The following is a 27733-nucleotide window of genomic DNA, read 5'->3' on the forward strand; positions in this document are numbered from 1 at the left end:
AACATTATATATCACTGTATATGCAGCCGACCCCTACAGACAGCATACGGGCAGTAACATTATATATCACTGTATATACAGCTGACCACTACAGACAGCGTACGGGCAGTAACATTATATATCACTGTATACAGCCGACCCCTACAGACAGCGTACGGGCAGTAACATTATATATCACTGTATATGCAGCCGACCCCTAGAGACAGCATACGGGCAGTAACATTATATATCACTGTATATACAGCCGACCCCTACAGACAGAGTACGGGCAGTAACATTATATATCACTGTATATACAGCCGACCCCTACAGACAGTGTACGGGCAGTAACATTATATATCACTGTATATGCAGCCGACCCCTAGAGACAGCATACGGGCAGTAACATTATATATCACTGTATATGCAGCCGACCCCTACAGACAGCATACGGGCAGTAACATTATATATCACTGTATACAGCCGACCCCTACAGACAGCGTACGGGCAGTAACATTATATATCACTGTATACAGCCGACCCCTACAGACAGCGTACGGGCAGTAACATTATATATCACTGTATATGCAGCCGACCCCTACAGACAGCATACGGGCAGTAACATTATATATCACTGTATATACAGCCGACCCCTACAGACAGCGTACGGGCAGTAACATTATATATCACTGTATACAGCCGACCCCTACAGACAGTGTACAGGCAGTAACATTATATATCACTGTATATGCAGCCGACCCCTACAGACAGCGTACGGGCAGTAACATTATATATCACTGTATACAGCCGACCCCTACAGACAGCGTACGGGCAGTAACATTATATATCACTGTATATACAGCTGACCACTACAGACAGCGTACGGGCAGTAACATTATATATCACTGTATACAGCCGACCCCTACAGACAGCGTACGGGCAGTAACATTATATATCACTGTATATGCAGCCGACCCCTAGAGACAGCATACGGGCAGTAACATTATATATCACTGTATATACAGCCGACCCCTACAGACAGCGTACGGGCAGTAACATTATATATCACTGTATACAGCCGACCCCTACAGACAGTGTACAGGCAGTAACATTATATATCACTGTATATGCAGCCGACCCCTACAGACAGCGTACGGGCAGTAACATTATATATCACTGTATACAGCCGACCCCTACAGACAGGGTACGGGCAGTAACATTATATATCACTGTATATGCAGCCGACCCCTACAGACAGCGTACGGGCAGTAACATTATATATCACTGTAAATACAGCCGACCCCTACAGACAGCGTACGGGCAGTAACATTATATATCACTGTAAATACAGCCGACCCCTACAGACAGCGTACGGGCAGTAACATTATATATCACTGTATACAGCCGACCCCTACAGACAGGGTACGGGCAGTAACATTATATATCACTGTATATGCAGCCGACCCCTACAGACAGCGTACGGGCAGTAACATTATATATCACTGTAAATACAGCCGACCCCTACAGACAGCGTACGGGCAGTAACATTATATATCACTGTATATGCAGCCGACCCCTACAGACAGCGTACGGGCAGTAACATTATATATCACTGTAAATACAGCCGACCCCTACAGACAGCGTACGGGCAGTAACATTATATATCACTGTATACAGCCGACCCCTACAGACAGGGTACGGGCAGTAACATTATATATCACTGTATATGCAGCCGACCCCTACAGACAGCGTACGGGCAGTAACATTATATATCACTGTAAATACAGCCGACCCCTACAGACAGCGTACGGGCAGTAACATTATATATCACTGTATATGCAGCCGACCCCTACAGACAGCGTACGGGCAGTAACATTATATATCACTGTATACAGCCGACCCCTACAGACAGCGTACGGGCAGTAACATTATATATCACTGTATATGCAGCCGACCCCTACAGACAGCGTACGGGCAGTAACATTATATATCACTGTATACAGCCGACCCCTACAGACAGTGTACGGGCAGTAACATTATATATCACTGTATATGCAGCCGACCCCTACAGACAGCGTACGGGCAGTAACATTATATATCACTGTCTATACAGCCGACCCTACAGACAGCGTACGGGCAGTAACATTATATATCACTGTATATACAGCTGTGACGGGAGTATTCTCCAGAGCAAGGAGGGACAACAGGCCTGGGAATAATCCAACAGATTTATTGACCAAAAAACAGGAACAACACGAAGGTAATTTGCAGAGTCCCAAAATAAGTCCACAGGAAACGGATTCGGGGGCACCTCCCGACAATCCTTGTGCCAGATCACAAAACCATAGTCCTTTAAGAGTCCCAGAAATCCACCACGATCACACAGAGGCCGAAGCTTCCTCAGACAGCCTCGTCCTTCTCTTTTAGCATCCAACTCACATCTGATCTTAAAGCAAGAATGTATTGTCAGGGCTCCTGGGATCAGTCCATCTGAAGGGGGGTAGGGGTCACACCTACTATTCAATGGTTTGGTCCATCAGAAGATTCTAGAAATGTAAGGGCTCCACTTAGTCTACAGGATGTGTATTGTAGGTTATCTTCTGCTTAGGAAAACAATAGCCAAAGTTCCACTAGCTGTTGACACAAGCCTAAATTAGATTATGGTCCAGGTACATCACAAGACATTGCAAAGTATTGGGGGAAGGAGACATGGTTAATTTACAGCAAATGAACCAGAGGAAAGTTAAATGACATATTATACAAAATACAGGACAGGGCAAGACTACAAATCATGACAATCCCTTCCCCTCCCAATTTGTGTACGTACTAGGGACCTCTACAGGTCACTGGTTAAGTACACACAGGCATGGCTGACAGGACTCAGGGCTCCTCTTGCCTGGACAGTCCATCTGCATTTTGGTGTTGGCTGCCTCTTCTATACTGTATGGTAAAGTTATAGGGCTGCAGTGCCAGGCTCCATTGTAGTAAGCGTCCATTGTCCCCAGAGACTCGGTTCAGCCAGGTGAGGGGATTGTGATCAGTAATGACAGTGAATTCTCGTCCATACAGATACGGCCTTAGTTTCCTAAGGGCCCACACTACAGCCAGACATTCTTTTTCAACAGTTGCATAGGCCACTTCTCGGTCCAGCAGTTTCCGGCTGAGGTAGGCAATGGGGTGCTCGTCCCGAGCTGCATTCACCTGGCTGAGGACAGCTCCCAGTCCATAAGCAGAGGCGTCCGTCTGCACAATGAATCTCCTCTTGTAGTCTGGAGCAGCCAGAACAGGGTCACAGACCAGAGCGTCCTTCAGCTGGTTAAAAGCCTCATCACAGGCTGGAGTCCAGATCACCAGCCGGGGCATTGCTTTCTTGGTCAGGTCGGTAAGAGGCTTGGCCACAGTGCTGAAATGAGAAACAAATTTTCGGTAATAACTGGCAGTGCCCAAAAAAGCCATAACTTGTTTCTTAGTTTGGGGTACAGGCCAGTCTCTAATAGCCTGGATTTTGGCAGGTTCGGGACGGAGCTTCCCTCCTCCTACTCTATGCCCTAGGTACTGGACTTCACCCATCCCCAATTGGCATTTATCTGGTCGAATGGTTAGGCCTGCTGCAAGAAGCAGGTCAAGAATAACGGCTACTTGGTTCAGATGTTCCTCCCACGTCTGGCTGAAGATGGCGATATCATCCAAGTAGGCACAAGCAAAGTCACCACATCCCCGGAGGATCTGGTCCACCATTCTCTGGAAGGTGGCCGGGGCATTCTTCATTCCAAAGGGCATATTTAGGAATTCATACAGACCAAAGGGGTGATAAAAGCGGACCGTTCTCTCCCCTCCTCCGTCAGAGGGATTTGCCAGTATCCCTTACTGAGATCAAAGATAGTGACATATCGGGATCCAGCCAGTCGGTCTAGAAGTTCGTCAATACGAGGCATTGGGTAAGGATCACTGACGGTATGGTCGTTTAGTCGTCGATAGTCCACACAAAATCGAGTACTCCCATCCTTCTTGGGTACTAACACCACAGGAGAGGCCCAAGGGCTATGGGAGGCCTGGATTACCCCAAGCTGTAGCATCTCCTCCAGTTCGTGCTGCATGGTGTTTCGAACTGATTCAGGTACCCGGTAAGGAGCCTGTTGTATGGGACGGATGCCCTGAGTGTCCACATGATGTTGGGTGACGGTGGTTCGACCTGGTTGGGATGAGAAAGCAGCACGTCTCTGTTGAAGCACTCCCAGCATCTGGTTTTTCTGTAAGGAATCCAGGTGATCTCCCAGAGGAACCTGTTCCACAGTGGATGGGGCTCTCGCTGCTTCCACGAGATCAGGTAGGGAGTCCTCATCCTCTTGACCGTCCTCTGAAGCTAGCCAACAGCTTGCTATCATTGGAAGGGTCCGGTCATGGTACTCCTTAATCATATTCACATGGACAGTCTTTTGTCTTAGCCCCTGATCATCTAAAGCAAGAAGGTAATTGGTGTCATTCAGTTTTCTGAGAACCCGGAAGGGACCCTCCCATGTTGTCTGCAGTTTATTCTGCCAATGGGGAACAATCATTAAGACCTGTTGTCCTTCTACAAACTCCCGGTAGCGTGCTTTACGGTCATACCATGTCTTTTGTCTGGTTTGAGCCATCCGCACATGACTCTGGGCAAAACTAGCAAGTTGGGCCAGGGTTTCTCGCAGCTTTAGGACATAAGGGACAACAGGGGCGACCAGAATGGTGACCGGTCTGCAAACCCTGTCTTATGAGGAAAGGTTGCAGGATTTGGGAATGTTTAGTTTGCAAAAGAGAAGACTGAGAGGAGACTTAATAGCTGTCTACAAATATCTAAAGGGCTGTCACATTGTAGAAGGATCAACTTTATTCTCATTTGCACAAGGGGCCCCTGTATCTTCAACTTGCCCCTCCCAGTATTCCTTGAGCAGGGTTAAGGGTCCTCGGACCTTTCTTCCATAGAGTAGTTCAAAGGGGGAGAACCCAGTGGACTCCTGGGGAACTTCCCGATAGGCAAACAAGAGATGGGGTAGGTACTTCTCCCAGTTTGAATCTCTGTCAGTGAAGGCCCTCAGCATATTCTTCAGAGTGCCATTAAATCGTTCACAAAGTCCATTTGTTTGGGGATGATACGGGGTCGTGCGGATCGCTCGTACTCCACAGGTGCGCCACAGACACTGGACCAGCTCTGACATGAACTGGGAGCCTTGGTCCGACAAGATCTCACTGGGAAATCCTACTCTGGTGAAAATGGTAACCAGGGCCTCGGCCACCTTGGCTGCAGAAATACTTGACAAGGCCACCGCTTCTGGATATCGGGTGGCATAGTCCACAACAGTGAGAATGTACTGCTTTCCAGATTTACTTGGTTTAGCCAGAGGTCCAATGATATCAACAGCTACTCTTTGAAAGGGTTCTTCTATTATAGGGAGCGGTTGCAGGGGTGCCTTTGGGTGATCTCCGGGTCGCCCTCTACGCTGACATATGTCGCAAGTTCGGCAGAAATGCGCCACTGCTTGGGAAATCCCATGCCAATAGAAAGATTGAGTCAATCGCCTCTCGGTGCGGGTTTTGCCTTGATGGCCAGCAGTAGGAATATCATGAGCAAGGTGTAATAGGGGAATTCTGTATTTCTGAGGAACAATCAGCTGTTTGCTATAAGTCCAGGGCTTATCTAGGGAGTCGGCATTGGTAACCCGATACAGAAGTCCATTTTCTCTGATAATTCTTTCTCCATTCTCCCCTAGCTGCCCTATTTCAGCTCGAGCTCTAAAACTAGCTAGGGTGGGGTCAGTCTCCACTTCTTGTCTAAACTGAACTTTATCCCAGGTAACATTCATATTATCCCCACAAGAAGAATCACTCACCGGCTGTGACGGCGGTTCTGGTGGCCTCATTTCCATGGATGGGTTGTACACGTCCACATTTGCTGCTCTCTTGGCTTGACTTCGGGTTACCGCACCGACAAAGTGGCAATGAAGATTCCCCACATCATTTCCTAGAAGAACGTCTGCAGGGAGGCCGCTCATCACACCGACCATGCATTGTTTGGCCCCAAAGCCATAATCCAGGGTCACACTCGCTCTTGGAATATATCTCTGGGTACCTCCAGCCAATTCAATGGCAATTCCTGGTCCCTTTTGAATTGCTTCTGGTTGAATTACTCGGGGATCGGCTATGGTGAGAAAAGCCCCAGTGTCACGGAAGCCAACAACTTTTTGACCATCCAGCACGACCTCCTGTAGATGTTTGTGCTGAAGATCAGAAGAACAGGTGGCTGGGGCTCGCACCCCATAGACTCCTGGTAGGGAAGCCAGGATATCAGAGTCACTTGGCAAATCATCAGGCACTGAATCCATCTCTTCTCCAGGTGAGGGGGTCTGTAGATAATGAACAGGCAAAGGCGGTCTGTAGGTGTTCTGCCTCCGTACACCTGGACATTAGAATTGCATATGCCCGGGCTGCCCACATCCATAGCATCTGCGCTCTGGGATTCTTCCTCCACGTCGTAGTCCCAAAGGTGGAGCAGGAGTAATGCGAGGCACAGTCACACGAAGGTCACCATGAGTTGATGGTCTAGTGGGATGGTGAATATTGGAGGCAGAAGGACCAGGGGCCGCCAGCGTTGGGGGGCTGGTAGTGTTTTTCTCCCTGAGTAGGAATTTTTTCCACTGAGGCTTGATGGTGAGAGCCTCATCAGCTAGAGCTGCAGCTTCCTCCACTGTTGCTGGTCTCCTTTCACGCACCCATTCCCGTATCTCAGCGGGGCACTTAAAATAAAACTGCTCTTTTAGGATGACCTGCAGGAACGTTTCCCAGGTTATGGCCTCCTCTGCCTCCAGCCAGCGATGACATATATGTTTGAGTTTGTGAGCATACATCTTGAAGGACACTTCCTCATCACAGGCTAAAGTACGGAACTGAGTCCTGTAAGTGTCTGGGGTCACAGCATAATGTTCTAGAATAGTCTGTTTAATCTCCGCATACTCACAGTTCAACCGAGGGTCCATAGCTCTATAGGCTGCGGCAGCTCCACCCTCTAAGAGCCCCACAAGATGTCGGACGCGCTCCCTTTCCGGGACTTCCATTAATCGACACTGATGCTCAAAGTCCAGGAAGAAGCCCTCAATGTCACCGGAAGCCTCATTAAACGGCTTGAAGTCTTTGCGGGACACTCTGGGGAGTTCCCTCATGGGGGATGCTGTGGGTACAGTCTGTCTGGAGCTTCTCGCTGCCTCCAAAGTGATCTCCCTCTCCAGCATTGCCCTCTCCTCCATCCTGCGCTGCCTCTCCTTGGCTGTGCGCATGACCTCCCTCTTATCTTCTATGGTAGCCTCTTCTCCCAGCAAGGCCATCTCCTCCTCGTACCACACAACCCACTGACTTTTTTGGGTATTTACCTCCGACTGCCGCCTTTCCTCTCTTTGCTGTGAGGATCCTTCCTCAGCATCATCTTGCAGGTGAACTGCTTCCAAAGCCTCAATCAGCTGCTCCTTGGAGAGTCCCTTGTAGCTGACTCCCAGTTCACGGGCCTTTGTTTGTAGGTTCACCGCAGTCCAGTTCTTGCACTCTGCGGTGCTGGTTCCAGATGTTGATGGGCCGTTGTCCTCCATTCCTTCTGCTCTGATCCCAGCGCTGCCAACCAGTTTGTGACGGGAGTATTCTCCAGAGCAAGGAGGGACAACAGGCCTGGGAATAATCCAACAGATTTATTGACCAAAAAACAGGAACAACACGAAGGTAATTTGCAGAGTCCCAAAATAAGTCCACAGGAAACTGATTCGGGGGCACCTCCCGACAATCCTAGTGCCAGATCACAAAACCATAGTCCTTTAAGAGTCCCAGAAATCCACCACGATCACACAGAGGCCGAAGCTTCCTCAGACAGCCTCGTCCTTCTCTTTTAGCATCCAACTCACATCTGATCTTAAAGCAAGAACGTATTGTCAGGGCTCCTGGGATCAGTCCATCTGAAGGGGGGTAGGGGTCACACCTACTATTCAATGGTTTGGTCCATCAGAAGATTCTAGAAATGTAAGGGCTCCACTTAGTCTACAGGATGTGTATTGTAGGTTATCTTCTGCTTAGGAAAACAATAGCCAAAGTTGCACTAGCTGTTGACACAAGCCTAAATTAGATTATGGTCCAGGTACATCACAAGACATTGCAAAGTATTGGGGGAAGGAGACATGGTTAATTTACAGCAAATGAACCAGAGGAAAGTTAAATGACCTATTATACAAAATACAGGACAGGGCAAGACTACAAATCATGACACCGACCTCTACCGACAGCGTACGGGCAGTAACATTATATATGACTGTATATACAGCCGACCCCCTACAGACAGCGTACGGGCAGTAAAATTACATATCACTGTATATACAGCCGACCCCTACAGACAGCGTACGGGCAGTAACATTATATATCACTGTATACAGCCGACCTCTACAGACAGCGTACGGGCAGTAACATTATATATCACTGTCTATACAGCCGACCCCTACAGACAGAGTACGGGCCGTAACATTATATATCACTGTATATACAGCCGACCCCTACAGACAGCGTACGGGCAGTAACATTATATATCACTGTATATACAGCCGACCCCTACAGACAGCGTACGGGCAGTAACATTATATATCACTGTATATACAGCCGACCCCTACAGACAGCGTACGGGCAGTAACATTATATATCACTGTATATACAGCCGACCCTACAGACAGCGTACGGGCAGTAACATTATATATCACTGTATACAGCCGACCCCTACAGACAGCATACGGGCAGTAACATTATATATCACTGTATATACAGCCGACCCCTACAGACAGCGTACGGGCAGTAACGTTATATATCACTGTATATACAGCCGTCCCCTACAGACAGCGTACGAGCAGTAACATTATATATCACTGTATACAGCCGACCCCTACAGACAGCGTACGGGCAGTAACGTTATATATCACTGTATATACAGCCGTCCCCTACAGACAGCGTACGAGCAGTAACATTATATATCACTGTATACAGCCGACCCCTACAGACAGCGTACGGGCAGTAACATTATATATCACTGTGTATGCAGCCGACCCCTACAGACAGCGTACGGGCAGTAACATATATCACTGTGTATACAGCCGACCCCTACAGACAGCGTACGGGCAGTAGCATTATATATCACTGTGTATACAGCCGACCCCTACAGACTGCGCACGGGCAGTAACATTATATATCACTGTATACAGCCGACCCCTACAGACAGCGTACGGGCAGTAACATTATATATCACTGTATACAGCCGACCCCTACAGACAGCGTACGGGCAGTAACGTTATATATCACTGTATATACAGCCGTCCCCTACAGACAGCGTACGAGCAGTAACATTATATATCACTGTATACAGCCGACCCCTACAGACAGCGTACGGGCAGTAACATTATATATCACTGTGTATGCAGCCGACCCCTACAGACAGCGTACGGGCAGTAACATATATCACTGTGTATACAGCCGACCCCTACAGACAGCGTACGGGCAGTAACATTATATATCACTGTATATACAGCCGACCCCTACAGACAGCGTACGGGCAGTATCATTATATATCACTGTGTATACAGCCGACCCCTACAGACAGCGTACGGGCAGTAACATTATATATCACTGTGTATACAGCCGACCCCTACAGACAGCGTACGGGCAGTATCATTATATATCACTGTGTATACAGCCGACCCCTACAGACTGCGCACGGGCAGTAACATTATATATCACTGTATACAGCCGACCCCTATAGACAGCGTACGGGCAGTAACATTATATATCACTGTGTATGCAGCCGACCCCTACAGACAGCGTACGGGCAGTAACATTATATATCACTGTGTATACAGCCGACCCCCACAGACAGCGTACGGGCAGTATCATTATATATCACTGTGTATACAGCCGACCCCTACAGACTGCGCACGGGCAGTAACATTATATATCACTGTGTATACAGCCGACCCCTACAGACAGCGTACGGGCCGTAACATTATATATCACTGTATACAGCCGACCCCTACAGACAGCGTACGGGCCGTAACATTATATATCACTGTATACAGCCGACCCCTACAGACAGTGTACGGGCAGTATCATTATATATCACTGTGTATGCAGCCGACCCCTACAGACAGCGTACGGGCAGTAACATATATCACTGTGTATACAGCCGACCCCTACAGACAGCGTACGGGCAGTAACATTATATATCACTGTGTATACAGCCGACCCCTACAGACAGCGTACGGGCAGTATCATTATATATCACTGTGTATACAGCCGACCCCTACAGACTGCGCACGGGCAGTAACATATATCACTGTATATACAGCCGACCCCTACAGACAGCGTACGGGCAGTAACATTATATATCACTGTATACAGCCGACCCCTACAGACAGCGTACAGGCAGTAACATATATCACTGTATATACAGCCGACCCCTACAGACAGCGTACGGGCAGTAACATTATATATCACTGTGTATACAGCCGACCCCTACAGACTGCGCACGGGCAGTAACATTATATATCACTGTATACAGCCGACCCCTACAGACAGCGTACAGGCAGTAACATATATCACTGTATATACAGCCGACCCCTACAGACAGCATACGGGCAGTAACATTATATATCACTGTATATACAGCCGACCCCTACAGACAGCGTACGGGCAGTAACATTATATATCACTGTGTATACAGCCGACCCCTACAGACAGCGTACGGGCAGTAACATATATCATTGTATATACAGCCGACCCCTACAGACAGCGTACGGGCAGTAACATTATATATCACTGTATATACAGCCGACCCCTACAGACAGCGTACGGGCAGTAACATTATATATCACTGTATATACAGCTGACCCCTACAGACAGCGTACGTGCAGTAACATTATATATCACTGTATATACAGCCGACCCCTACAGACAGTGTACGGGCAGTAACATTATATATCACTGTGTATACAGCCGACCCCTACAGACAGCGTACGGGCAGTAACATTATATATCACTGTATACAGCCGACCCCTACAGACAGCGTACAGGCAGTAACATATATCACTGTATATACAGCCGACCCCTACAGACAGCGTACGGGCAGTAACATTATATATCACTGTACATACAGCCGACCCCTACAGACAGCGTACGGGCAGTAACATTATATATCACTGTATATACAGCCTACCTCTACAGACAGTGTACGGGCCGTAACATTATATATAACTGTCTATACAGCCGACCCCTACAGACAGCGTACGGGCAGTAACATTATATATCACTGTATATACAGCCGACCCTATAGACAGTGTACGGGCAGTAACATTATATATTACTGTCTATACAGCCGACCCCTACAGACAGCGTACAGGCAGTAACATTATATATCACTGTATATACAGCCGACCCCTACAGACAGCGTACGGGCAGTAACATTATATATTACTGTATATACAGCCGACCCTACAGACAGTGTACGGGCAGTAACATTATATATCACTGTATACAGCCGACCCCTACAGACAGCGTACGGGCAGTAACATTATATATCACTGTATATACAGCCGACCCCTACAGACAGCGTACGGGCAGTAACATTATATATCACTGTATACAGCCGACCCCTACAGACAGCGTACGGGCAGTAACATTATATATCACTGTATATACAGCCGACCCCTACAGACAGCGTACGGGCAGTAACATTATATATCACTGTATATACAGCCGACCCCTACAGACAGTGTACGGGCAGTAACATTATATATCACTGTATACAGCCGACCCCTACAGACAGCGTACAGGCAGTAACATTATATATCACTGTATATACAGCCGACCCCTACAGACAGCGTACGGGCAGTAACATTATATATCACTGTATATACAGCCTACCTCTACAGACAGCGTACGGGCAGTAACATTATATATCACTGTATACAGACGACCCATACAGACAGCGTACGGGCAGTAACATTATATATCACTGTATATACAGCCGACCCCTACAGACAGCGTACGGGCAGTAACATTATATATCACTGTATACAGCCGACCCCTACAGACAGCGTACGGGCAGTAACATTATATATCACTGTATATACAGCCGACCCCTACAGACAGCGTACGGGCAGTAACATTATATATCACTGTATATACAGCCGACCCCTACAGACAGCGTACGGGCAGTAACATTATATATCACTGTATACAGCCGACCCCTACAGACAGCGTACGGGCAGTAACATTATATATCACTGTATACAGACGACCCATACAGACAGCGTACGGGCAGTAACATTATATATCACTGTATATACAGCCGACCCCTACAGACAGCGTACGGGCAGTAACATTATATATCACTGTATACAGCCGACCCCTACAGACAGCGTACGGGCAGTAACATTATATATCACTGTATACAGCCGACCCCTTCAGACAGCGTACGGGCAGTAACATTATATATCACTGTATATACAGCCGACCCCTACAGACAGCGTACGGGCAGTAACATTATATATCACTGTATACAGCCGACCCCTACAGACAGCGTACGGGCAGTAACATTATATATCACTGTGTATACAGCCGACCCCTACAGACAGCGTACGGACAGTAACATTATATATCACTGTGTATACAGCCGACCCCTACAGACAGTGTACGGGCAGTAACATTATATATCACTGTGTATACAGCCGACCCCTACAGACAGCGTACGGGCAGTAACATTATATATCACTGTATATACAGCCGACCCCTACAGACAGCGTACGGGCAGTAACATTATATATCACTGTATATACAGCCGACCCCTACAGACAGCGTACGGGCAGTAACATTATATATCACTGTATATACAGCCGACCCCTACAGACAGCGTACGGACAGTAACATTATATATCACTGTGTATACAGCCGACCCCTACAGACAGCGTACAGGCAGTAACATTATATATCACTGTATACAGCCGACCCCTACAGACAGCGTACGGGCAGTAACATTATATATCACTGTATATACAGCCGACCCCTACAGACAGCGTACGGGCAGTAACATTATATATCACTGTATATACAGCCGACCCCTACAGACAGCGTACGGGCAGTAACATTATATATCACTGTATACAGCCGACCCCTACAGACAGCGTACGGGCAGTAACATTATATATCACTGTATATACAGCCGACCCCTACAGACAGCGTACGGGCAGTAACATTATATATCACTGTATACAGCCGACCCCTACAGACAGCGTACGGGCAGTAACATTATATATCACTGTATATACAGCCGACCCCTACAGACAGCGTACGGGCAGTAACATTATATATCACTGTATATACAGCCGACCCCTACAGACAGCGTACGGGCAGTAACATTATATATCACTGTATACAGCCGACCCCTACAGACAGTGTACAGGCAGTAACATTATATATCGCTGTATACAGCCGACCCCTACAGACAGCATACGGGCAGTAACATTATATATCACTGTATATACAGCCGACCCCTACAGACAGCGTACGGGCAGTAACATTATATATCACTGTATATACAGCCGACCCCTACAGACAGCGTACGGGCAGTAACATTATATATCACTGTATATACAGCCTACCTCTACAGACAGCGTACGGGCAGTAACATTATATATCACTGTATATACAGCCGACCCCTACAGACAGCGTACGGGCAGTAACATTATATATCACTGTATATACAGCCGACCCCTACAGACAGCGTACGGGCAGTAACATTATATATCACTGTATACAGCCGACCCCTACAGACAGTGTACAGGCAGTAACATTATATATCGCTGTATACAGCCGACCCCTACAGACAGCATACGGGCAGTAACATTATATATCACTGTATATACAGCCGACCCCTACAGACAGCGTACGGGCAGTAACATTATATATCACTGTATATACAGCCGACCCCTACAGACAGCATACGGGCAGTAACATTATATATCACTGTATATACAGCCGACCCCTACAGACAGCGTACCGGCAGTAACATTATATATCACTGTGTATACAGCCGACCCCTACAGACAGCGTACGGGCAGTAACATTATATATCACTGTATAAACAGCCGACCCCGACAGACAGCGTACGGGCAGTAACATTATATATCACTGTATACAGCTGACCCCTACAGACAGCGTACGGGCAGTAACATTATATATCACTGTATACAGCCGACCCCTACAGACAGCGTACGGGCAGTAACATTATATATCACTGTGTATACAGCCGACCCCTACAGACAGCGTACGGGCCGTAACATTATATATCACTGTATATACAGCCGACCCCTACAGACAGCGTACGGGCAGTAACATTATATATCACTGTATATACAGCCGACCCCTACAGACAGCGTACGGGCAGTAACATTATATATCACTGTATACAGCCGACCTCTACAGACAGAGTACGGGCAGTAACATTATATATCACTGTATACAGCCGACCCCTACAGACAGCGCACAGGCAGTAACATATATCACTGTATATACAGCCGACCCCTACAGACAGCGTACGGGCAGTAACATTATATATCGCTGTATACAGCCGACCCCTACAGACAGCGTACGGGCAGTAACATTATATATCACTGTATATACAGCCGACCACTACAGACAGTGTACGGGCAGTAACATTATATATCACTGTATATACAGCCGACCCCTACAGACAGCGTACGGGCAGTAACATTATATATCACTGTATACAGCCGACCCCTACAGACAGCGTACGGGCAGTAACATTATATATCAATGTATACAGCCGACCCCTACAGACAGCGTACGGGCAGTAACATTATATATCACTGTATATACAGCCGACCCCTACAGACAGCGTACGGGCAGTAACATTATATATCACTGTATATACAGCCTACCTCTACAGACAGCGTACGGGCAGTAACATTATATATCACTGTGTATACAGCCGACCCCTACAGACAGCGTACGGGCAGTAACATTATATATCACTGTATAAACAGCCGACCCCTACAGACAGCGTACGGGCAGTAACATTATATATCACTGTATACAGCCGACCCCTACAGACAGCGTACGGGCAGTAACATTATATATCACTGTATACAGCCGACCCCTACAGACAGCGTACGGGCAGTAACATTATATATCACTGTATACAGCCGACCACTACAGACAGCGTACGGGCAGTAACAATATATATCACTGTATATACAGCCGACCCCTACAGACAGCGTACGGGCAGTAACATTATATATCACTGTATATACAGCCGACCCCTACAGACAGCGTACGGGCAGTAACATTATATATCACTGTATATACAGCCGACCCCTACAGACAGCGTACGGGCAGTAACATTATATATCACTGTATACAGCCGACCCCTACAGACAGCGCACGGGCAGTAACATTATATATCACTGTATACAGCCGACCACTACAGACAGCGTACGGGCAGTAACAATATATATCACTGTATATACAGCCGACCCCTACAGACAGCGTACGGGCAGTAACATTATATATCACTGTATATACAGCCGACCCCTACAGACAGCGTACGGGCAGTAACATTATATATCACTGTATATACAGCCGACCCCTACAGACAGCGTACGGGCAGTAACATTATATATCACTGTGTATGTGATATACAATGCAGGCTGTCAGCTCATGCAGCCCCTTCCCCCCCCTCCTCTTTTCGCCCATGGCTCACTCACACACTGACCAGTGCCCCCCTGCCTGGGCTAGCTCTGAAACCTTAAACCAACTTCCTCTCGAAGAGCAGGGTGAAGGGATCCCTTTGTTCGGAAAAACACAGGCTGTATGCCGGTATATGGGAAACATAAAAATAAGTCATATTACGAAAACCATACCCAGCAGAGATATAACAATCATATTTTTGTGATCTGCGCGATCCCGGCGTCCTTACGGCGCCTGTGGCGTAATTCTCAGACTTACAGAACCTGAAATATGGGTTCCTTCTAAACGGTGTATCAGAACCACTGCATATTTGGTCTTGAATCATTGTACTCAACAAATCACAACCAATGATGCCCTATATGTGTCTGTGCGGGCTGCCCCCACGGAGTTATGATTAGTGTGACGAACAGCCCACCGCCGTTCGTCTACTTACGGGCGACACTAACGGGGGTCCCGCTGCCACCAAAACGCGACGGACAGCGGACCCTGTGTCACCACTATGTCACAATCCCACCACTGACACGGGTGTATCAGCGGACGGAGGGACGTGACACAATGCCGGCACACAGCTATCACAGGCACCGTTGGGGCTTATCTTAGTTATCCCACCACCGGCACCATGTGACAAAAATATCCAGCAAGCTAATCTCGCTCTACAATTTGCCGCAGGGGGAGTTTAATTTGGATGCCCCACCACTGCTATCAATCTTCCAAGTACTGCGGGGATTTATGTATATCCCACTTTCTCAGTTCCACTTTGGAACTCGCAGCTCTCCGGCGCCCCCCTTACCCTCAGGTCAGTCAGGGAACTGCACCTAGGATAATTAGTCGCCGGACGGGCTGCCTGTTGTGAACCGGCAATTAGGCTTCTGCAGTAAGGGAATTATCAATGCTGTGGCCGCAGACCCTTATTCAGCAATATAAGACCCTTCTAGACTGCCAGCAAGCCGCAATAGCCGTGCACAACGCGCTGCCACCAGTCACGGTTACTTAATTCACAGTGTTAAATTAAGAGGGTCCGTGGCAAACCCTTTGAATTAGTAGCGATTATCTAACAAAGGCGTATAGTTCGATTCTTAGCTCCAAAGTGGAACTGAGAAAGTGGGATATACATAAGTCCCCGCAGTACTTGGAAGATTGATAGCAGTGGTGGGGCACCCAAATTAAACCCCCCCTGCGGCAAATTGTAGAGCGAGAGTAGCTTGCTGGATATTTTGGTCACATGGTGCCAGTGGTGGGATAACTAAGATAAGCCCCAACTGTACCTGTGATAGCCGTGTGCCGGCAGTGTGTCTCGTCCCTCCGTCCGCTGATACACCCGTGTCAGTGGTGGGACTGTGACATAGTGGTGACACAGGGTCCGCTGTCTGTCGCGTTTTGGTGGCAGCAGGACCCCCGTTAGTCGCCCGTAAGTGGACGAACGGCCGTGGGCTGTTCGTCACATATTGGTGGCAGAGCGGTGGGATCATCCTAGAGCATTAGTGATTTGGTTTGAGCAATCATTCCTCTCACTAAAAACCTGCACGGTTCCTGCGGGAATCCTGCATCATAGGTTTTGGAGAACAGACTCAGTGGTTACTAGTCCTGAGACATTAGTGTGTACTTGCAAGTATCCCCCTCCCGTTTCTTTGTTTTTCTTTTTCTATCTTTTATTTGGCAACCATGGCGGCAAAAGGAGAACCTTGGTACAACCGGCAGACAAAGGAAGTTCTTGCTGGGTTATGCACGTACCAAGGCCTTGACGCCACGAACAAAAACAGAGCTCAAATGATTGCGGCTCTAGTGCAGCTGGACAACGACCAGAATCCAGCGAGTGCAGAAGTTGGCCCAAGTGGCAATGGGGCTGCAGCAGAGGCTCCACTCATGAGCGCGGGCCCCACATTCAATCAGATCACGCTGGACCCCTACCTGCAAGCGGCCTTGGACGCACTCCCTGCCGAAGACCGTGACGGACGTCTGCAGCTGATCCAGCAAGCTCGAGAGAGAGCAGAGCAGCGAGCCGAGCGGGAGGCGGAGAGACGCGAGCGCCAAGCGGAGGCTGAGAGAGCCGAGCGCCAGGCGCAGAGGGCCCATGAACTGGAGGTACTCCAGCGGGGTGGGAATGCCCCCACAGCCCGAACCAGTGAGCCCAGCAGCGTCCAGACTCCTAAACCCCGGCCAGAGCATTTTCCCGTGATGGAAAAGGATGGGGACTTGGACACGTTTCTGCGAGCCTTTGAGAAAGCCTGCAGACAGTACCAGCTGCCTAGAGACCAATGGGCAAGGTACTTGACCCCAGGGCTAAAAGGCAAAGCACTGGAGGCATTTGCTTCTCTTCCGCCAGAAGCCGATGACGACTATGACGCCATAAAGCAGGCGCTGATCGCCAAATACCGGTTGACACCTGAGGTATACCGAAAGAAGTTCCGACACCTCCAACGTGGCCCACACGATAGCTACAGTGATGTGGTGCAAGGACTCAGGACCCAATTTGACCAGTGGATCCATGGACTGTCCGTTGAATCCTTTGAGCAGCTACGGGACCTGATGATCAAAGACCAGTTCCTGCATCTCTGCCCAGCTGAGGTCCGACAGTTCATCCTGGACCGCGAACCAACGAACGCGGACAAAGCGGCGCAGATCGCCGACAACTACGAGGCCAACCGGAAGCCCGAGACGCGGAGGCCAGTCGCCACCAGCTGGAAAGGGGGTAAGCCGGCAACCAACCCCAGTGCCCCAGCTAGCCGTCCCTCCGGAGGCCCAGTCCCTGTTGCCAACAAGAGGCTGGCTACTGACAGTCGCCTGTGTCACCACTGCAAGCGGCCTGGTCACTTCTCTTACACCTGTCCGGATAGGCCGAAGTACCCCCCAGCCAAGGCCCCCGGGACCAACGCCTCTGTTCTTTTGGTGGGAGGTGTGGTTGGGAGGGCTGACGACAACGTTCAACCTGTTCAGGTGGGGGCCCGTCTTGCTACAGGCCTCAAGGACACCGGGGCTGAACGAACCCTCATCCGTCCTGGGCTGGCGGCCCCTGAAGAGTTTGTTGAGGGGAAAACCCTGACTGTCACCGGGATTGGAGGCACCCGTTGTCCCTTGCCAGTGGCACGAGTTTTTCTTGACTGGGGTGGCGGGAGCGGGTTGAGGGAGGTGGGAGTGTCTGAAAATTTGCCCACTGATGTTTTATTGGGGACTGACTTAGGGAGGATGGTTGCATGCTATGTCCCTGACACCCTTCCCCAAACTGATAATAAGGGTAACGTTAACCCTGATGATGTTGATGATGGGAAACTGAAGGTGTTACCTGCTAATGCCTTGATGAGTAATGATGCAACTAACAACCATTCTTTCCCCAGGTATGATGCTGATGCTGATGTGAATGTACCAAAGCAAGCTGATAACCATTCTTCTCCTAGGAAGGATGATGATGATGTTGATGTATCTGTGCCGACTGAACCCGTTAACCCTTTCTTTGAAGCGGTAGATGTGTCCACAGGTACCGAGGTGCTCAGCCTCGTCACTCTGCGGAGTGAGACGGCTGAGGAACCCCTGGCAGGAGCAAGCAACGGTGCTCAAGGAAATGGGGAGGTGCATGGGGACCATGAGGAAGGTAATGCCATGCAGCTGACCAGTGCCACCGAGGAAGGTAACTGGCCCATAAGTAGCACTGCTCCTGAAGTGTTGGGGGTGGATGGGGAGGTAGAGCCCAGGGCAGCACCGGCTGGTGGGTCTGTAGAAATCCCCAGGGAGACAGCATACATAGCAGCTGTCACACGCAGCACAGAGTGCCCAGATCGCAGGTAACGCACTGTCTTCTGGACCCTCTGCTGCTACAGGAGAGACTGAACCAGAGGTGAACCCAGAGCCGGTTCCAGGGGGTCCCAGTAAAGAGGGGACCCTGACGTCACTTCTGGCAGCCTCCAGCATGGAGTTCCAGGCTGCTCTGCACTCAGATGCCAGCCTGGAGAAATTGAGAGGTCTCGCCAAGACGCCCACCTCCGAGTCTGATAAGGAGAAGGTGTTCTGGGAACGAGGAAGGTTGTACCGGGAGACAGTACCCGGAGATCCTAAAAAGGAGTGGTTAAGGGAAAGACAGCTGGTTGTCCCCTATCAGTTCAGAACCGAGTTGTTGCGGATTGCCCATGAGATTCCACTCGCTGGACACTTGGAGATCAGCAAAACAAAGGCACGGCTGTCTCAACACTTCTATTGGCCAAGATGGGGACAGATGTAACACACTACTGCCGCTCCTGCGCCACCTGTCAAAAAGTGGGTAAGGCGGGGCCTGCTCTTAAGGCTCCCCTTATTCCTTTGCCGGTGATAGAGGAGCCTTTCCAGAGAATCGCGGTGGACATTGTAGGACCGCTGTCCGTCCCCAGCAGCTCCGGAAAGCGATACATTCTCACCGTGGTAGACTACGCTACTCGGTACCCAGAGGCAGTAGCTCTGTCTTCAACCAGGGCAGATAAGGTGGCTGACGCACTGGTGACCATCTTTTCAAGAGTAGGATTTCCCAGGGAGATGCTTACCGATCAAGGGCCCCAATTCATGTCTCGCCTAATGGAGGCTCTCTGTGAGAAAATGCAGGTGACGCACCTGGTATCGAGTCCGTATCACCCACAGACTAATGGTTTGTGTGAACGTTTCAACGGTACCCTCAAACAGATGCTCCGCATACTGGTTGAGACCCAAGGGCGCGACTGGGAGCGGTACCTCCCACACCTGCTGTTAGCTTACAGAGAAGTTCCGCAGGCCTCGACCGGGTTCTCCCCCTTCGAGCTCCTGTATGGCAGGCTGTCATGATATGTATTTTTCCCCAATACTTTGCAATGTCTTGTGTATACCTGTAACAATATGTTTCCTTTCCCCATTGCCTGTGTCTCTGGGACTATAATGTAATTATGTAAGTAACCTGTCTCCTTTCCACAAGACTTGTGTATCTAGACCATAATTGAATTCAGGCTTGGGTCAACACAGCTAGGGGAATCACCATTGTTCTCCTCAGCAGGGGGAGGACTCACAATACACATCCTCGTAGACACCTCGGAGCCGTGCGATGGACCAAACCATTGACTAGGAGGTGGGAACTTCTACTCCCCTACACTTGGGCTGATCCCAGGAGCCCAAGACAATGGACTTATGTGTGACCCAGCAGATGTGAGTTGGATGCTAAAAGAGAAGGGCGAGGCTGTCTGAGGAAGCCTCGGCCTCTGTGTGATCGTGGTGGATTTCTGGGACTCTTAAAGGACTATGGTTTTGTGATCTGGCACAAGGATTGTCGGGAGGTGCCCCCGAATCAGTTTCCTGTGGACTTATAATAATAATAATAATAATAATCATCTTTATTTATATAGCGCCAACATATTCCGCAGCGCTTTACAGTTGAACAGTTTCAAACACAACAGTCATAAGTAACAACGTTAACAATACAATAATTAAAGCGAAATAAGACGACCCTGCTCGTGGAGCTTACAATCTACAATGAGGTGGGGGGGATACAAAGCACAGGTTTGCATTTACAATGATGTATTTACAATGACGGTCCAGCCATCTTCAGGGGGTGGGGGTTAGATGGAGATAGTGAATGGGCTACACACACACACAAACATGACTTTGATTACTGAATGTGATAGGCCGCTCTGAACAAATGTGTTTTGAGCGAGCGCCTAAAACTATGCAAATTGTGGATGGTCCTAATATTTTGGGGTAGAGCATTCCAGAGGATTGGCGCAGCACGGGAGAAGTCTTGGAGTCGGGAGTGGGAGGTACGGATTAGGGCAGAGGTTAGTCGAAAGTCATTTGCAGAGCGCAGCGGTCGGTTAGGCCGATAGACAGAAATGAGGGAGGAGATGTAAGGGGGTGCCGCACTGTGGAGAGCTTTGTGGGTGAGAACAAGTACTTTGAATTGTACCCTGTAATGAATTGGCAGCCAGTGTAACGACTGGCGAAGAGCGGACGCGTCTGAGAAACGATTAGCCAGATGGACAACCCTGGCGGGACTCTGCAAATTACCTTCGTGTTGTTCCTGTTTTCTGGTCAATAAATCTGTTGGATTGTTCCCAGGACTGTTGTCCCTCCTTGCTCTGGAGAATACTCCCGTCACAAACTGGTTGGCAGCGGTGGGATCAGAGCAGAAGAAATGGAGGACAACGGCCCATCAACTTCTGGAACCAGAGCCTCAGAGTACAAGAACTGGACTGCGAAGAACCTACAAACAAAGGCCCGTGAACTGGGAGTCAGCTGCAAGGGACTCTCCAAGGAGCAGCTGATTGAAGCTTTGGAAGCAGTTCGCCTGCAAGACGATGCTGAGGAAGGATCCTCACAGCAGAGAGGAAAGACGGCAGCCGGAGGTAAATACCCAAAAAAGTCAGTGGGTTGTGTGGTACGAGGAGGAGATGGCCTTGCTGGGAGAAGAGGTCTCCCTAGAATATAAGATGGAGGTCATGCGCAGAGCCGAGGAGAGGCAGCGCAGGATGGAGGAGAGGGCATTGCTGGAGAGGGAGATCGCTTTGGAGGCAGCGAGAAGCTCCAGACAGACTGTACCCACAGCATCCCCCATGAGGGAACTCCCCAGAGTGTCCCGCAAAGACTTCAAGCCGTTTAATGAGGCTTCCGGTGACATTGAGGGCTTCTTCCAGGACTTTGAGCATCAGTGTCGATTAATGGAAGTCCCGGAAAGGGAGCGCGTCCGACATCTGGTGGGGCTCTTAGAGGGTGGAGCTGCCGCAGCCTATAGAGCTATGGACCCTCGGTGGAACTGTGAGTATGCAGAGATTAAACGGACTGTTCTAGAACATTATGCTGTGACCCCAGACACTTACAGGACCCAGTTTCGTACTTTAGCCTGTAATGAGGAAGTGTCTTTCAAGATGTATGCCCACAAACTCAAACAAATATGTAATCGCTGGCTGGAGGCAGAGGAGGCCTTAACCTGGAACACCTGTCTCCAGGTTATCCTAAAAGAACAATTTTTTGCCCAGTGCCCCGCTGAGATCAGGGAATGGGTGCGTGAGAGGAAACCTGCTACAGTGGAAGAAGCTGCATCTCTCGCTGACGAGGCTCTGACCATCAAGCCTCAGTGGAGAGTTCTGTTGGAGGATGGAGAGAGGCCTACCAGCTCCACCACACCGGTGGCCCCCAGTTCTTCTGTCCCCATTGTTCCCCGTTTCTCTGAGCCACCACCTCGTGTTGATACCTGTGTTAATGTGCCTCCTGTTGCTTCTACTGCGTCTTCTGGAATACGACGAGGAGAGGAAGTAGCAGAGCGCAGGTGTTATGGTTGTGGGCATCCGGGGCATCTGCAGGCCTCATGTCCAGCCAGCCCATGGAGGAGTCGTCCTCAAACCCCTACAGCACCTTCAGGTGGGAGCCGACCGGCAGGTTCCCTTACTCCTCGCCCAAGAGGACGCATTGGATGGAGTGAGACACAGCACAGATGCTATCGATGTGGGCAGCCGGGGCATCTGCAAGCCTCCTGCCCAGCTGTTCAAATGAGGATTGATCCTGTACCCAATCATATTATTAATTATGTACAGCCAAGTGCCATGGAGGAAGACGTGTCACCACTACGTGAGGACTGGCCAAGTGCCTCACCCACCCATGTTGCACCACTAGGAGTTTATGGTGTGCGACCCGCAGCTATGACGACTTCTGCTCATCGAGGTAAGCACTTGGAGGAGGTCGTGTTGGATGGACAAAGACTTGTTGGATTTTGTGACTCAGGGGCTTTCCTCACGCTGGCTGATCCCCGAGTGGTTCGGCCTGAAGCAATCCATAGAGGACCTGGGATTGTCATTGAACTGGCTGGTGGACAATGGAGGACTATTCCCACAGCCACTGTGGATCTGAACTTTGGTTTTGGGGTCAGGCGATGTTTGGTTGGGGTGATGGGTGGTCTGCCTGCAGCTGTTCTCCTGGGCAATGATGTGGGAAAGCTACGATGCCAATTCGTGGCTGCATGAAGCCACATGTAAGTTACGCCATGCCTGTGTGTACTTAACCAGTGACCTGTAGAGGTCCCTAGTACGTACACAAATTAGGAGGGGAAGGGATTGTCATGATATGTATTTTTCCCCAATACTTTGCAATGTCTTGTGTATACCTGTAACAATATGTTTCCTTTCCCCATTGCCTGTGTCTCTGGGACTATAATGTAATTATGTAAGTAACCTGTCTCCTTTCCACAAGACTTGTGTATCTAGACCATAATTGAATTCAGGCTTGGGTCAACACAGCTAGGGGAATCACCATTGTTCTCCTCAGCAGGGGGAGGACTCACAATACACATCCTCGTAGACACCTCGGAGCCGTGCGATGGACCAAACCATTGACTAGGAGGTGGGAACTTCTACTCCCCTACACTTGGGCTGATCCCAGGAGCCCAAGACAATGGACTTATGTGTGACCAGCAAATGTGAGTTGGATGCTAAAAGAGAAGGGCGAGGTTGTCTGAGGAAGCCTCGGCCCCTGTGTGATCGTGGTGGATTTCTGGGACTCTTAAAGGACTATGGTTTTGTGATCTGGCACAAGGATTGTCGGGAGGTGCCCCCGAATCAGTTTCCTGTGGACTTATTTTGGGACTCTGCAAATTACCTTCGTGTTGTTCCTGTTTTCTGGTCAATAAATCTGTTGGATTGTTCCCAGGCCTGTTGTCCCTCCTTGCTCTGGAGAATACTCCCGTCACACAGGCGAGTCCGGGGACCCCTTGGGTTGATAAGAGAATCCTGGGAAGATGAGCCAAACCCCACAGAAGTGTCCATCGTGGATTATGTCATGCGCTTCCGTGACAAGATGCAGACCTTGACGCAGTTGGTGCATGACAACATGACGCAGGCTCATGCTGACCAGAAGCGCTGGTACGACCAGAACGCCCGGGAGCGGACCTACCAGGTGGGTCAAAAGGTGTGGGTGCTGGTCCCTGTACCAACGGATAAGCTTCAGGCAGCCTGGGAAGGGCCCGTACGTCGTCCACCAACAGCTCAACCCGGTGACCTACGTGGTCACGCTTGACCATGCTCGGGGTAGGCGCAAGGCCTTTCACGTCAACATGCTGAAGGCGCACTACGAACGTGAAGCTTGCGTCCTACCGGTCTGCAAACTGCCAGAGGATGGGGAGGAAGATCCCCTCCTGGACATGCTGGCCCAGGCCAAGGCCGATGGGTCCATTGAGGACATGGAGATAAGTGGTTTGCTAACCGTACCCCAGCGGTTGCAGTTGATGGCCACCCTGGAACCCTTCCGGGCCGTGTTCACCAACCAACCGGGGAGGACGGAGTTAGCGGTTCATGAGGTGGACACCGGGAATCACGCCCCATTACGGCGAACACCTTATCGGATCTCTGAGACTGTGCAACAAGTCATGCGCCAAGAGATCGATGGGATGTTAAGGCTGGGGGTGATTCGACGGTCAAAAAGCGCGTGGGCTTCACCTGTAGTCCTCGTGCCTAAAAAGGATCGAACCACGCGGTTCTGTGTGGACTACAGGGGGATCAACGCCATCACAACCTCTGATGCCCACCCAATGCCGCGCATCGAGGATCTGCTCGAGCGGATGACAAACGCCAACTACATATCCATCATGGATTTGAGTCGGGGATACTGGCAGATTCCCCTGAGCCCTGAGGCGCAGGAGAAATCCGCCTTTATCACCCCCTTTGGACTGTACGAGTCCACGGTCATGCCCTTCGGCATGAAGAATGCCCCTGCCACTTTCCAGCGGATGGTCAACCACCTGCTTCGGGGACTGGAGGAGTACGCGGTGGCGTACTTAGACGATATTGCCGTCTTCAGTTCCACCTGGGAGGAACACCTTCAGCACCTCCAGGAGGTGCTCAAGCGTCTTCACCAGGCAGGCCTGACCATCAAGCCGGGGAAGTGCCAGATAGGCATGCGCAAGGTCCACTACCTGGGGCACCGGGTAGGCGGGGGTTCCATGAGTCCGGAGCCAGAAAAAGTGGACGCAATCGTGTCCTGGCCCACCCCCAGGACCAAGAAACAGGTGAAGTCCTTCTTGGGCACTGCAGGGTACTATAGGCGGTTCGTACAGGACTATAGCGCCCTTGCCAAACCCTTGAATGACCTCACCAAGCAGAGGCTACCCCAAACAGTCAACTGGACAGATGACTGTGAGGCGGCTTTCCAAGCTTTGAATGCAGCCCTGTGCAACTCTCCAGTGTTGAGAGCAGTCGATTCGGGAGACCAAGAGCACCCCGTGTTGTATCTGAGCCGGAAACTTTTGCCGAGGGAAGTGGCATACTCGACCATCGAGAAGGAGTGTCTGGCCATGGTGTGGGCACTGCAGCGTTTGCAGCCCTACCTGTACGGGCGCGCCTTCACGGTGGTAACTGACCACAACCCTCTGAGCTGGTTGCACACAGTGTCCGGAAACAATGGAAGATTGCTCCGCTGGAGCCTTGCCCTTCAACAGTACGACTTTACTGTAAAACACAGGAAGGGCAGTGAAAACGGCAATGCCGATGGGTTGTTCCGCCGGGGCGAACCCGCGGAGGTGCGCATGGCCGATTACCGAGAGGTAATGCCTCCTTAGCGCCCTCTTAAGGGGGGAGGTGTGGTATACAATGCAGGCTGTCAGCTCATGCAGCCCCTTCCCCCCCCTCCTCTTTTCGCCCATGGCTCACTCACACACTGACCAGTGCCCCCCTGCCTGGGCTAGCTCTGAAACCTTAAACCAACTTCCTCTCGAAGAGCAGGGGGAAGGGATCCCTTTGTTCGGAAAAACACAGGCTGTATGCCGGTATATGGGAAACATAAAAATAAGTCATATTACGAAATCCATACCCAGCAGAGATATAACAATCATATTTTTGTGATCTGCGCGATCCCGGTGTCCTTACGGCGCCTGTGGCGTAATTCTCAGACGTACAGAACCTGAAATATGGGTTCCTTCTAAACGGTGTATCAGAACCACTGCATATTTGGTCTTGAATCATTGTACTCAACAAATCACAACCAATGATGCCCTATATGTGTCTGTGCGGGCTGCCCCCACGGAGTTATGATTAGTATAAGTTTTCTAGTGTAATTCTACATCCAAAAGGGAGAGGTGGGATTAACCCAGCATGCATCTCTCCGTGATGTCACATAGCAAGTCTATAAAGCATTCCCTGGACAAAACCAGAGCAGAACAGCTCAAGTCGTCGTGCTAGAAAGACCTGCAGATGAGCGGAGAAGTGCAGCTCCGCCTCCACCCCCTTAAAGCCACATGGGATGCCAACTGACCACATGTGAGTGTGACTTTCTATCCTTTTAATCCTTTTATTTTATATCTGTACTGTACATATGTTATGTCTCAATTTTATAGCAACTTTTATCTGTAATCACTGTCCTCTTTCGGAAAATAAATGATTTAATTATTTAGATCTGTCTCCATGCTCTAAGAATCGAACTATACGCCTTTGATAGATAATCGCTACTAATTCAAGGGGTTTGCCACGGACCCTCTTAATTTAACACTGTGAATTAAGTAACCGTGACTGGTGGCAGCACGTTGTGCACGGCTATTGCGGCTTGCTGGCAGTCTAGAAGGGTCTTATATTGCTGAATGAGGGGCTGCGGCCACAGCATTGATAATTCCCTTACTGCAGAAGCCTGATTGCCGGTTCACAACAGACAGCCCGTCCGGCGACTAATTATCCTAGGTGCAGTTCCCTGACTGACCTGAGGGTAAGGGGGTGCCGGAGAGCTGCGAGTTCCAAAGTGGAACTGAGAAAGTGGGATATACATAAATCCCCGCAGTACTTGGAAGATTGATAGCAGTGGTGGAGCACCCAAATTAAACCCCCCTGTGGCAAATTGTAGAGCGAGAGTAGCTTGTTGGATATTTTGGTCACATGGTGCCAGTGGTGGGATAACTAAGATAAGCCCCAACTGTGTCTGTGATAGCCGTGTGCCGGCAGTGTCTCTCGTCCCTCCGTCCGCTGATACACCCCTGTCAGTGGTGGGACTGTGACATAGT

General features: G+C 49.7%; 2 protein-coding genes across 4 annotated transcripts in view; one reads left to right on the forward strand and one right to left on the reverse strand.

Annotated features, from left to right (window-relative positions):
- Positions 1-27733, reverse strand: part of NRBP2 (nuclear receptor binding protein 2) — a 220915-nt gene that overhangs the window by 76669 nt on the left and 116513 nt on the right. The gene's annotated exons all lie outside the window — the stretch shown is intronic.
- Positions 17551-27587, forward strand: LOC141047970 (uncharacterized). Its single transcript, XM_073543344.1, has 2 exons — positions 17551-18559; positions 27577-27587. Exons 1-2 carry the CDS (start codon positions 17551-17553, stop codon positions 27585-27587), a joined length of 1020 nt encoding a protein of 339 aa, XP_073399445.1.

This window comes from Dendrobates tinctorius, unplaced genomic scaffold, assembly GCF_039654945.1.
Source record: "Dendrobates tinctorius isolate UK_male_01 unplaced genomic scaffold, ASM3965494v1 ptg000130l, whole genome shotgun sequence".
NCBI classification, from domain to species: Eukaryota; Metazoa; Chordata; class Amphibia; order Anura; family Dendrobatidae; genus Dendrobates; species Dendrobates tinctorius.

Excerpts from the sequence above, each read along its gene's own strand:
- LOC141047970 (XM_073543344.1), top strand. The coding sequence starts at position 17,551 with ATGATTGCGGCTCTAGTGCAGCTGGACAACGACCAGAATCCAGCGAGT.